Source organism: Lonchura striata, chromosome 2, assembly GCF_050655825.1.
Source record: "Lonchura striata isolate lonStrDom1 chromosome 2, ASM5065582v1, whole genome shotgun sequence".
Taxonomy (NCBI): Eukaryota; Metazoa; Chordata; class Aves; order Passeriformes; family Estrildidae; genus Lonchura; species Lonchura striata.
This window is the reverse complement of record NC_140704.1, coordinates 118,629,606-118,643,436: the sequence shown is the minus strand read 5'-3', so window position 1 is coordinate 118,643,436 and position 13,831 is coordinate 118,629,606. Positions and strand designations below refer to the sequence as shown.

Genomic DNA, 13,831 nt, shown 5'->3' with positions numbered 1-13,831 from the left:
GTAAGTAACCACTTTCCATTTTGTTTCCTTAAAGAAATATTTAAAACCCACAGTGACTCTAATGCTATTAACTCCTTACTGAGTTCTACCACTATTATGATTCTAATATTTCTAGGACCTTTCCTGTGGTTTAAAACTGATTGATTTCAGGAACTGAAGTTAGATTTACTGTTTTATATAAAAGGCAAAATGACAAATACTGTGTTCTCAGTACTGTGTTCTAATTATTGCTCTTTTATTTTGAAAGAAAATAACCATGAATCTGTTGTTTTCCTTTACTGTGCTTGACCCCTCTTAAGTATGAAATGCAAGTTAGGAGGAGGATTATTGGTTATATTTCTGTATTGTCTTCATTATCCTTTTAGTTGAGATATCAAATGTTTTAAAATATTTTCAAGTGTAAGTATTTTATCAGATTTTAAAATAGGAACTGTGAATTTGGAAAAAAAAAGTGTTACTCTTTTTAATAATAAAAAGGAATAGATTATTTTATATTTATATTTTATTTTATTTATCTTCCACACAAGGGTTTTGGGGCACTTTTTTTAGTTGAAATTGAAATATTATCTAACCTGGAATTATCAGGATACTTAGCAAAATTAGTGCTTCACAAATTATGGAAGATATGGCAAATTGTAAAAATTCTGACAAATTAGAGAAGTTATGTTTTATTATACCCAAGTGGGCTTCGGGCACATGTGTGTGACAACACATTTTGCAGTGTGATGCTTCTCTGCTTCATGTGGAGACTACTTCAAACTTCGTTATTCATTAAAAATTCTTCCTACCTCATCTAGGTGAAAAGCTTAGTAACACTATGACTATAAGCAGTTACAAGGAGAATGGTACATCTTTGTCCAGTATTATGCCTCAGAACTTTTCAAACACTAAAAGCTTCTGAGAAAGGTGGTCTAGAAATCAGCATTATAATGGATAACTTTTGTCTTCCGTGCATAAGGAAAAGTCTTTATTCCAATAACATGTTTATTGTTGCAAAGCATAGGAATTATTTTATCTTTTCACTAAATCCTGTCAAAAGGAGTAAATGTTTTCATTACTCATACAAACGTAGCCCTTTTTGTGTGTACATTGTTGAGCTCTTTACGTAATAATGGCCCTGTAGAAATTGAGATCCCACTAATTGTAGGTGTAGCATTGCCCTCACCTGGATCCACTGCATTGTGATTTTGCTGTATTCGTAAGGTAATGAATGAATGAGAGTATCTGACTGTCCTCCTTCATTCTCCTCAGCTCCTGTAGCTCCTCTAGCTACATCTCGTATTTATCTTGTTTATTTACTTGTTCCAGTTGCTTCATTTTCCCCTGATTCCATAGTCCTTCCATGTCTCTAGTGGCCTGCCCCTGAGGTCATCTGCTTTTTGCTAGAGTGACTTTAGATGTGTGATGAGCATTGAGGACTATAAACATTTAAGAGAAAATGTTAAATGCCACTGAGAGGACTTGATAATAATTTAACAGGATTTGTTGGGGTCTTTTTTCCAAACAGGAAATAGTCTGTAAATGTGAATAGTGAAGGAGCTAAGTCCATGAGGACTTAGTCCATTACATCTATGTGTCTGTCTTAAATATTGTCTATCTAACAATAGTAGTACATTAGTAAAATACTTAACAATAGTAGTACCTCAGCAGAAACATGGGGAATGAAACTCTTCCTTTGTGATAGTGGAAGATGTTGAGATGGGCATTGCAGGGGAATGGATTTATAGGGTTCTTGCTGGGAGAGGAGATAAGGAGTCATCGTCATTTTCTCCCTTAAACAAGATGATTTGGGAACCCCAAAAAGTGGAGGTGAGGGTTGTGCACATTAGTTGAAAACAGAACATTTTCTTTGACTACTGGAGCTGCTTCTGCCTCCTGCCTGTGTGTAGAAAGCCCCACATAAATGTTCCTCAGCCATCAGAGAGCTTCCGTCGGTTGCTCTTAAGCACTTCTGACATTAATGGGTATTTAGGGACACCTGTTTGCTCACATTCACACTCACCAAGAGAGGATGCTGGGGCTGTGCAGAGCTGAACTTGGTATCAAAAGGAAGAATGATTTCTGGAATGAATGGGAAGCCAGAAGGGAAAATGTTTTGTGTGGGGGGAAATGTTACATTACTACAGGGCTCCTGCCAAACAGCTTCAGCCTGCTGTGGGGTATGTATAGGGCTTTGCCCTTACACATCTGGAAGAATTGGACAGGATGAACCTCCCCATTACAAGGAGGCGCTGAACATGTTTTCTGTGTATACCTGTGTCATCCAGGAGGCCTTCTAGCAAGACAAGGAAGACTTGCTGCAAATTTACAAAAGGATGATGGCAGAGGAAAGGGAGATACAAGGGAAATTCCAAAAGGGCCCTCTCAGTTTGCTCAGGCATACCTAGACTTGTCCTCTTTTGGGATTTACCTGTAGCATGTTAATCATTAAGAGGTTTATTATTTTTTTTAAATTAATTTTATTTTCCTTTGCAGGTCACCTTTTAAGCTGCTATTTCCTGTATAATTAAGCAGAATGAAGGCATTAGGTTCTAGTAAAGTTGGGCCTAATCCAGAATCTTCTCTTATTCAGTCCTTTCTGAGTAAGAAACTCAAGTCTGGGCCCAGCATTTCACATGTTTTGCTGTTACATCTAAATTATTTGTGGTCTGTGGATTTTTATTTTTTTTAACTATATGAAAACTCCTTTGCTTTTGTCTAATTTTATCTCTTTATGTGTCACTGTCCAGCATAGCATTAGTTGAAATTATGTAAGTATACTGCAAATTGAAGTGCATAATTGCTACTGATAATGCAAGAATGATTCCTACAGTTTATAATTAACAGTATATAATGTTCTGTGCATGGGTTGGATCTGTCCCTTTTAACTTTTCCTTTCCGATTCTTTCCAATCCCTGGTCTTGCTGCATCACAACCTTTATGAATGCACTGGTTTTGCTGGAGTCTAGTCCATTGTTCCTTTTGTTTTTCAGACCAGTAAAAATGGGAAGTACTGGATTCTGGTTTCCTCCAAGAAGAGTCAGCGGAACTGGTTAAGACCAAAATCTGAGGACTTTAGTGGGCAAACATCAGGTGTGCATTGAACAGAGGTTGCTTTAATCCTCTTTAAATATATGCTTCTTTAAAAATAGTATTATATATAAGCTTTTGTGTAATGTGTTTGTTATATTTGATACTACATATAATCGTTCATCCTGCAGTTGTGAAAGCACCAGTAAGAATGTGGATTTTAAGTTATAATATGTTGAGACACAAGCAGGCAATATTACTCATAAAATGCTTTCAGCTGGTCTTTGGAAAATTTAATATTTGAGGATCAGTGTTTTTTTTAAATTTTATCTCCATTGCTCAGTCTATATATCCACACCCAAAAAAAAAAAAAAAGAAAAAAAAAGTGGTTATTTGCTATTCAGAGATCAGTACTGGCATTCTTAATTGCCTCGCCTATTGAGAAGTGATACTGAGATAATAGTGCATACATGTTTTTTTAATAAAACTCTGTCATTGCCAAAGATTGGATCACACTATATTTGTTCTAATGATGCATTTTTAAGGACACTTAAACACAGTTCAAAGTCAGCTTAATTAGTTTTGATCGTAGAGGAACAAAACCCAAATTTTTCATCCCTGTGAATGTTCTGACTTGCACAGCAGCTAGGTTACCTGAAATTTTGGAGAAGAAAAGAGTGATCTTATATTGGCCTGAATATAGGATGGTTTCCAGCCTGAGATGTGATCTTTGCATTGAGAAAAGGAGTGAGAAGTTGTCAGATGTTAATTTGTTAAGCTTAATATGTTGTTTCATAACACAGGCTGCTATTGACATCACATCAGGTTCACCTTTCTGCATGGCCTCATATCCTGCATCTCCCCAGCTTGAGGTTCAGTTCCTTCCCACCCACCCCAGTGTTACCAGCTCACCCCTATCGTCATGTCCTTAGATATTCCCAATGCCTGTGCAGCACACCCTGAGCCTCCCTAGCCCTACACCCCCATCCCTGTTCTCTCCACTCTCCCTCCCTGTGGTGGCTCATCCTCTTTCTGTGTATCTTTCCTGCTGTCTCCATTTCTCTTGTCACTGTCTGGGCACAGACTCCTCTTGCTGCTGAGCCAAAGTAGCCCCACTCTCATGGAGCAGGCTTTGGAGACTGTTCACTTGCCTTTTCTGCTAATCCTGACTTCCTTGTCTAAAGCTAGGTATGGATTTGGCAGGGGGGCAGAGGGACTGGATCCCTTGTTCCCCATTGGGGCTGTAAGTGTGCCCTGGCCATGTGGTGAGGGCTGTGACTGCTGTGCTCTCAGTTCTGTGTGATGGGTCTCATGCACATGCCTCTGTGGTATAAAAGTACCCTGTGCAAGTGTAGGTCAGGTTGGATTTTTCTTCTCCACCCTGAACTTCATTTGTCAGATTAGACTAAAATAAAATTTCATTCTACATTCAGGCCAATATGCACTGAAAACCAATGTGTTCGTTAAAAGAAGAACAAAATTAATTTTATTACCGGATTCTGGTTAAAGCCTATATTTAAAAAAAAAACAACTTTCAGTCAGCAGATATATCACAACTCCAATGTTAATCAGACTCTCCTTTTGATTACATTGGTGGCTTCATTGAAGTCTTTGCAATTGGTCTTCATTTACTTTTATTGAAAAAAATTATTGCTCTTAGGTCTCCAAACAACTGTTCTTTATAAACTAGAGTTAGTGAACTAGATTGTTGATTATGAGACAGAAAATAAAATTAAGCTGATACTTTGAAGACCTGTGCATTTTCCCACTCATGGAACTGATGTCTCCAGGCTTCATCCCACGAATGGGAATGAGTTTGAGACAAATCTGAAATCAAGAGAGTCCTTAAAGAAATACTAGGTATCTTTAAAATAAGTTAGTGTTTCCTTATGAAATTTAAGGGAATAAGGTGGTCTTGCAAAACCACTTGTTTAAAAGAGGTAGCATAGTTTAACCTGTCATTCAGGGGCTTTAGGGTTGAAAGGAAGCAGATTTTCATCTTGGTGTGCCAGTGCTTCTCTCCTTCTCTAAAGACAAGGGAAAATGGGAAGGAGGGAGGAAAAGGCTTAGACAGAGGCATACTCTGTGTACACATTTCTAATGGAAGATTTAAAATGGAGGTTTGAGGATTTCTTAAAATGCAGACATTGAAGAGGCACTTCTCCTTCTTCCTCTCCCTGCTTCTCTTGTCCTGCCATGCATAGAGGAAAACTCAGGCTTTCCTTCCTTCTTGCTTTCTTCCAGGACGGTCCTCATTCTAGGGCACTTGAGAGGACCGTGTTGTTATTCCCCCAGCACACCTGGGCTCTGCTCTCCACTCCTCTCTGGAGCAGTTGGCTCCCTCCATCTCTGCTGAGCCTCAGCAGGGCTGAGAGGACAGCTCAGGCCAGGGCTCCCTCCCAGCTACCCAGCCTCCCTCCTTGCCAGCAGGGAAGAGCCCGGTTTGTTTTCCAGGGAGGCGGCGTTGGGCCGGAGCAGCTGCAGCCTGGTGGTGCCTGCCTGGCTCCAGCTGCCCAGCTCCACCTGTCCCAGCAGCTGCGGCTCCCCCGGCCCTGCTGCCAGGGCGATGCCGCTGCCCGGACACCGAGCCCTGCGCTGCCCGGCCCCGGTGCCGCCCGGCCCGGCCGCCCCTGCCGTGGCACCGGGGCTGGGGGTGCATGGTGGCACTTTCAAGGGAGAAAGGCTAAATTTTGGGGCTTTCCAGCCCTCAAAAATGCTTGCACTGAGTACTGCCCTGCTGTCCTCTTTGTCCTTGCTGCTGCAGACCTCACGCTCCACCCTTCCCACTCTGGGTAGCACAGGATTTTGGTATCTATAGTAGCACTTGTGCTCCAAGGATGAAGCGAAGCTGTCAGCAACCCCTGACAAAGGAGGGCTGTTGAGTGCCCTGTGGTGGCAGGTGCCCAGTTGCCACTATATGATACCAGATGACGAATTTAAAACTTCTCAACCACAAGTGAGACACAAGGATCACGTCACGCACATGCTTACAATGAAAGCCTCAGGTTTAGTTGACATTTTGCTGTGCCACAGGGGCAGGACTTGGAGCCTCCATCCTTTGCTAGCCTGAGTCTGAATGCTTACAAGCCTTCATGTCTCACAGGGTAGCATGAGGAGGCTGGGGGTCTCCAGGACTGGGCTGATAAAACCCTGACCTGTCTAATCTAACCCTAATCCGTGGGACTTCTGCCATTCATAGATCAAGACTCTGTTAGCAGAGGGTGAGTTCAGAGGAGAATTTCACCTGTGTTAGGCATCGTTGGCAGTGCATGCATTTTGCCAGAGTAGATGCATAGATGCGCAGTAATCATGGGGAGGGAGGTATATCCAAAAGGGAACATGAGCTTTGCCCTCCATAGTGTCTGCATGGGTACTGCTGTGTTTTGTGCAGGTTTTCAAACATTTTGAGGCTTATAGGCTTTGATAGTTGTGTGTATGTATGTGGGGGGTGGGGGGGATGTCTGTGCAAACACCACAGGCGCGGCTGTAATTCCTTTGAAATCGGAAGCTGCCAAAAGGTGCCTGGGTAGGTAGACTCTTTGCCTGAAGCTTCCCTTAATCTGACAGAAACTCTGTTCTACATCAGTGCTTGAGGGGAAAGTTGTGAGGTGTGATTTCAGGGCATATGTGGATCTGTTCATCCTGAGCAATGCATTTTAAGAGTTGCAGCAAATAGTATAAAGAAACCTGTAGGTATTACATTAGACCAGCTGAACCTAACTTTATTTTTAAGTTTTATTCAGAAGCATCACATAGCAAGTAAACTTCAAAATCTAAGTTTAGTTACAAACTAGTTGTTTCTTATTTTTTTTTTCCAGTCCCCTTTTGCTTTCTTTTACGACCACATGAAACTTGAGAAGCCATCTAAAGCTAAATCATTTAGTGGAGTTGGGCAATTCCCAAGTGTCCAACAAGAAGGCCTGGTTTAGGCTGCGATGGCCACTGTCATTCCTGGTGATTTGTCAGAAGTAAGAGATACCCAGAAAGTCCCTTCAGGGAAACGTAAGCGTGGTGAAACCAAACCAAGAAAAAACTTTCCTTGCCAACTGTGTGACAAGGCCTTTAACAGTGTTGAGAAATTAAAGGTTCACTCATACTCTCACACAGGAGAGAGGCCCTACAAGTGCACACAACAAGACTGCACCAAGGCCTTTGTTTCTAAGTACAAATTACTAAGGTATTAAACTCTATTTATCTTTCAGATTATATTATCTATTTTATGTTGGCCGTGTTAAGCCGTGTAAAAGTATATATTTCTGTACTCCTTCAGCTGATTGCAGAGAGGATGTGTTAATTAAAGTAGCTATTGGATTGTTTCTAGAATTCTAAATTACCTAAGTTTGCAAGCTAATGTCTTTGATTTTGTTTCTTAATTTGTTTTCTGCTTTTGTTTTCTGTTTGTTTGTTTTTGTTTTTGTTTAGTTTCGTTTTGTTTTTAATGAGCGTAGAATTTTCATTTGTATAAGGAATTGTCACAAGAAAAAGAGTATGGACTGAAAGTTCTTTGGCTATGGACTTTTACACAAGTACTTTCATACTTGCCCATATACCCCTGTTACCGTAGCTAAGACCCACCAAAACTAAAGTGTCAATTTAAGAGAAATGGCTCGTGTTTTGCTATATTTAAATTTGTCAAACTGTCTTTGTAGTGTCATGCTTTCAGTTAAAAGGTTCTGTTGCAAAGCAGCCCTTAGTGTAGTCTTTAGCTGCCATTAAAAAATGAGCACGTGTGTTTTTTGATCAAAATAATTACTTACAGAATATATCTGTGTTTAAAGGCATATGGCTACTCATTCTCCTGAGAAAACCCACAAGTGTAATTATTGTGAGAAAATGTTTCACCGAAAAGATCACCTAAAGAATCACCTACATACACACAATCCCAACAAAGAGGCCTTTAAGTGTGAAGAATGTGGAAAGAACTACAATACCAAGCTTGGGTTCAAACGTCACCTGGCTTTGCATGCTGCAACAAGTGGTGACCTCACCTGTAAGGTATGTTTGCAGACTTTTGAAAGCACAGGAGTGCTGCTGGAGCACCTAAAAACTCATGCAGGCAAGTCGTCGGGTGGAGTGAAGGAGAAAAAGCACCAGTGTGAACACTGTGATCGTCGGTTCTACACCCGAAAGGATGTCCGCAGACACATGGTAGTGCACACTGGAAGAAAGGACTTCCTCTGTCAGTACTGTGCACAGAGATTTGGGCGGAAGGATCACCTCACGCGTCACATGAAGAAAAGTCACAACCAAGAACTTCTGAAGGTCAAAACAGAGCCAATGGACCTTCTAGATCCCTTTACCTGCAATGTTTCTGTGCCTATTAAGGATGAGCTGCTTCCAGTGATGTCTTTACCTTCCAGTGAACTGACATCAAAGCCATTTACAAACACTTTGCAATTAAATCTCTACAACACTCAGATTCAATCCATGCAGAGTTCTGCATCTGCACACCAAATGGTTGCCACATCGTTACCATTGGGAATGCCTTGTCCAATAGATATGGAGTCTGTCCACCCTTCTCACCAGCTATCGTTGAAATACCCACTCGGTACTACCTCATACTCAATTTCTATGCCTGAAAAAGAACAGCCATTGAAAGGGGAAATTGAAAGTTACTTAATGGAGTTGCAAAGTGGTATGCCTTCTTCATCCCAGGATTCTCAAGCATCTTCATCAAAACTAGGGCTGGATCCACAAGTAGGGCCTCTAGATGATGGGTCTGGGGAAGTTTCCCTTTCCAAGGGCTCCGTTCCTATTAGCGAACCTCTAAATGCCCCATCATTGGACTTTTCTCAGCTGTTCAACTTCATACCTGTCAATGGCCCTCCCTATAATCCTTCTGTTTCAGTGGGAAACCTGGGGATGAGTTACACGCAAGAGGAGGCACATTCTTCTATGACTCAGCTTCCACCACAAACCCAGGATCCACAAGATCCTAGCAATAGTATAGGTCTTGGGTCTCTACACTCATTGTCAGCAGCTTTCACAAGCAGTCTAAGCACAACCACCACCCTACCACGATTTCATCAAGCTTTCCAATAGGATGTACAGAGTTGGCTTGTTAACTGTCTATTTGTAGAAATGCCTTAGGTGACCATTTTTAACTTAGTGCCTACTATAAGACATTATAAATTCTCTGCTTTTGTACAGTACCAATCTCATGAAGCCAGTAAGAAATTTAAATTAACTTTTTAAAAATGTTTTGAAAGTGTTTATTCTCAGCTGTGTTTACTTTGGTTTGTTGTTTTTTTTAAACAGTCTCATTGTATTGTTTTCATTTTCACTGCCAATTTACACATTTAAAATGTTCAGTAGAGAGTCATCCCAAGCAAACTCACAACACTCATCCCATTTCTAAAACTTTTTAAACCATACCAGCTATTCTGTTTTATTGATGTCAGTGGTAGAATTGCCACTTTTGCCTTTTAATATATTTTACTATTTGCAAATAATCAATTTAAAATATGTATCACAAGAATTCCTGAGATTTGGGGAAAAAATTCTCCAGTCTGTTTCCAGACAAATCCTCTTCCCAAATGGTGACACATTTGACTTGTTCTCTAATGACAAATCTAAATTTTTTAAATAAATATAGAATTCAGATTTTTCTGAAAACTTGTGTGTGTATATATAGAAGTCCATATATACACATGTACATATATATAGCATTTTGACTTGTATTAAAGTCATTATAAAAGTTGTTAAGAATTTTGCCATTTTCTGGCTTAAATTTTGGTGGCCTGTTATGGATAACAGAAGAAAAAAAAAATAGTATAATTCTTTAAAATTAGGGCTGAACAGAATTTTGACAGAGAATCTCTGCTTTCTTAAATGACAGATGTTTCAAGTTGAATTTGAAACTGTTGTTCTGCTTTCGTGACTCTGGTATAGGGAAACAGGCAAAATTAATGGCTGATCTTGAAATATTAAAGTGTAATGTAGTCATGCAGAGTATTTTGTCGCAGTTTTTGTTTTAATTCTTAACTTGCTGTTTTTTCTCTCTAGTAGCATAGAAAGAGTACTGCATAGGAACCTGCCAGTAGTGTGTTCACGTTTGTAGGCGTCAGTCTTCTCCCCGCTGCCACCACCAAAGGGTGGATCAAGTCCAGCCAGAAAGTGTGTACCTATTTTCAGTTCAAAACTAGTGTGCAGTCAGAAAGTGAATGTAAATTTGCAACTACCAGTTTGTTTTGTTTTGTTTCATTTTTATTGGAGTGATCTTTTCAGTTGTGTTACATGGTGTGTTATGTCCTCCTAAGCAACAAGTTAGCTGTTAATCACACTTTCTACACCTGGGTACTTGGTTAGGGACTTTTTGCCCATTGCCAAGATTTAAAGACAGGACTCTTAGGAGTGAAGTAAAAGCATATTGCTTACACCACTTTTACCTATTGCAATATATATTCTATTCCCCAATCCCTAATAACCAAAAGAGGAAAAAAAAAAAACCTAAAAAAACAACCAACCCTGTGATGCATAAAAGCAAACTAGATTTGCTGTAATTCAACAATAACATTGTTTTCCTTGTCATTTTTGTACAAGGAATTAAAAAATGGAAATCGAGTACATTAGTATCTCTCAAACAATAATGAGAATTGATATAAGGTTTTAAGTGGTTAAACTAAATATACTTCACAGAAACAAAAGTTGCTCCCATTTAAGGAGCTCATGCTCCGGATGTTTTATCAGTAGCTCCTACTGTTTTTTTTTAATGCTAGGAGCAATATGCAGGTGTAGTTTTACTATTTTATACATATGTGTATTTAAATTTTATTACTGAAAAATAACAATTTTATAAATGTGTTTGTGTTCCAAAGGCATTACAATAAGGATGTGTTAATAAGGAAAATACCTTTTGAAATTCTGCAAATAACTCCTAGATTTTGGGATTAGGAGCATGTTATCTCAAAGTGGGCGTTTAGCTCTGCTTCACGACTGCTTCCTCTGGTTTCTGTGAAACAGATTGCTCACTTGCTTACATCTTCAGTTGAATGATTTGTTCAATATTGCTTTTTTTCCATTCACTTTTCTAAAGGAAAGAAAAACACAGATGAACAGAGCACAAGCTGAATGCAGCCGAATGTAGCTCTAGTTTACATGAACAACCGTAACGCATCTAAGAAAAACTTGGGTTTATTCTCCATCTTTTTAATCTGAGATGAAGATAAATGGACTTAATTCCTGCAGTGGGTTATGTCCTGTGTGGAGCCAAGCATCTGCAACTTTCCCTGCAGCAGAGGAAAGCTGTGAGTGCTTGGCATTTTGCAGCTGGCCCAGCAGTGTGACCGGGCAGCACTGCCCTCCGTGGGCAGCCTCTGGCACACAAATTTCCAGTCTGGAGCCACTTGTTTTCGGCCCCAGCTGCTGAAAGACTTCATAAAAACCAAAACCCCCAGAGACTTTGCCAACACCTATTTCTTAGTGTGTAGCCAGAACCCTTACTACTTTGTTTGTGCCTTAGCTTCCTGAAAAGAGATTGACATTTCACTTGGAGTTAGATATACATTTCACTTGAGAAATAGAGACCTCAGACAAGATATTGAACCTCATTCAGTCAGGGTTTCAGTGTGTGGCTGCACTCAGAGTGTTTGCAGCTGAACTAGGATGTAGGGTAACATGGAAGCAGACTGACCCTTTAAGCAATACCAACACCACCAGAGTGCTTTTGAGCATCGCTTAGGCAGAGTCAATATTGGCCACTATGAAACCATTAGTTTTTAAACCCCATTTTCTTGATTTCCCATGGATTCTTGGTGGGAGGGGGGAGGGCTGGCTGATCATGCACCACTCTTTGTGCAACTTCTAAACTTCTAGTGAGTTTGTTTTGTTGTTGTTTTTTTTTTTTTTAATATATATTTTTTTTGTGTACTTGTTGCTTGTGCTTTATTAGTAGTAAATTGTGGAATAGAGTGATTTATTGTTAATTTGGCAGTAGCGGTTTTTAAAAACCATATACTGACTGAAACATGAGCCAGAGCTGATTGCTTTATTAAGCTAATAATGAATGTTAAGAGTACATATTTTCAGGATCATTTGCCTAGTGAGCTAAACTTGTATTATAGGCCAATATTTTTTAAAATAAAGCTTGGTCAACCTCTATGTTACACATATTACAAGATATAGCACTTTCAAAAAGAAAACGTAAACCTTTTAAGAAAATTTCTTACAGGTTATGCTTTTTATTATAAAACCTTTTATTATAATTTGTTTCAAGTGCCATTAGATTACATATATGTAGGCCTTTGGTATAATGCTTTGTGTACAAAATGGTAGACATTGTAATTTTAAACAGGTACATTTTTACAGTGTTTTCTTATCAATTTGCTATATTGCACAGAACCAGTGTGTCTTTCTTAAGGGTTTTACAATGGTTTTTACTAGGTTTACATATTTCAAACTACACTGTCTTCTACTGCCATTTTGAATACCAGTCAAAAACAATTAGGAGTTTGTCCTCACCATTTGCAAATTGTCTTCTGAAGTTCTTGATGGTAAACTTTGTCAAAAATATTTAACATGCAGTATTCAATACCGATTTTTTTATCACATCCTGTCATCACTATGCTGCTGTCTGAAGTTAACTTTGGGCCTGATCCTGCATTTGTAAATGGGGATCCTGCATCCTTTGTTATGTCTGTCTCATACACTGGTTTAGCAGCTTCTCCTGTATTCTTCTCAGTCTATAGATAAGCCTCTGAAATATATGTACTTATCTGGTATGTAGTAAACCATTATAGGCTTAGCTGCCCATCCTGCTTCCCCCCAGTGTACAGTTTAAACCACAGCTTACTTAGCATCATGCTCAACTTACAAGTAATGCCACAGTAGTTCAAAATGTGTTTGGGTAGTCCCAAAGCTTTTATGCAATAAGGGTGTCTTACTTTTGTTGGAAGGCAGTGTCTTTTGATAACAGTTATCTAGCCCTGGAAGTGACACAGAACTATTGCTAATCATATGTAAACACTTTTCAGTATAAGCTTCAGTGGTACAGTTGAACCAGAGTGAATGTTTATCTCCTCAGAAACACTCCTGCAATATTGTTATATTGGATCATGCTGCTAATGTAACTTGGGATACAACTCCTCTCATGGTGCTACAAACCTCCCTGTCTCATTCAGATGTATTTTTACCCATAGAAAAAAAAGGACTATACTAGACCTATAGTTGTATGATATATTTTTATACTGTGACTTAATTTGTCATTAATGAACTTTGTGCAACACCACAATGTATTCATATGCACTTGCAAAACTAAAATTTTGGACATGCAAATTTAAACGCTGACAAGCCCAGCTCTTGTTCACAAAAATAGGTGACTGCTAGTTAATGTTAAGTATGGGCTTTTTATATGGTGTGGAGTGAAGAACATACTATATGTTACTGAAAGCCTTAGACAAAAACTGGGAAGAGTATACTGGTGAATGATGTCACACCCAAACCTGACTTGGATTGCTGAAATTATATTTTTAGCTAATGGAAAAATTGTTTGGACTTGTATGCTAAAATGTTTTTAATGATAAAAGTTTTGAGTCAAAAAAAAAAAAAAAAAAAAAAAGAGGAAAAAAAAAAGAACACAGAAAACCCTGCATTCCAGACTGAATTTGTATATGTTTCTTGCATTTAAAATTTGCTATCCTGTGATATGGGAAATTGAGTTGCTTATCATGTATTTGTACTTTAAAATGTATTCACAAACTACTGTTGTATTTGTATAAAATATAGACAAAAAGATTGCATATATATTTTTGTGTATAAGCTCTGTAAAATAGCAATCACATTATGAAGCTGCAGCAGAACTTCATTTTAAACATTCACATCCAAA

General features: G+C 39.0%; 1 protein-coding gene across 8 annotated transcripts in view; it reads left to right on the top strand.

Annotated features, from left to right (window-relative positions):
- The window catches only part of PLAG1 (PLAG1 zinc finger), a 51,683-nt gene extending 38,102 nt beyond the window's left edge, over positions 1–13,581 (top strand). For 4 of the 8 annotated variants that reach the window (XM_021555680.4, XM_085573833.1, XM_085573832.1 and 1 more), the window contains 3 exons: positions 2,973–3,072; positions 6,828–7,186; positions 7,788–13,581. In XM_021555680.4, coding sequence (XP_021411355.1) covers positions 6,945–7,186; positions 7,788–9,051 — 1,506 coding nt within the window. In that variant the 5' untranslated portion in view covers positions 2,973–3,072; positions 6,828–6,944 and the 3' untranslated portion in view covers positions 9,052–13,581. Of the gene's footprint in view, positions 1–7; positions 3,073–6,112; positions 7,187–7,787 lie in introns of those variants that run through there. The other 4 variants (XM_021555682.4, XM_085573837.1, XM_085573831.1 and 1 more) reach the window with 3 other exon arrangements.
- The last annotated feature ends 250 nt before the right edge of the window (positions 13,582–13,831 follow it).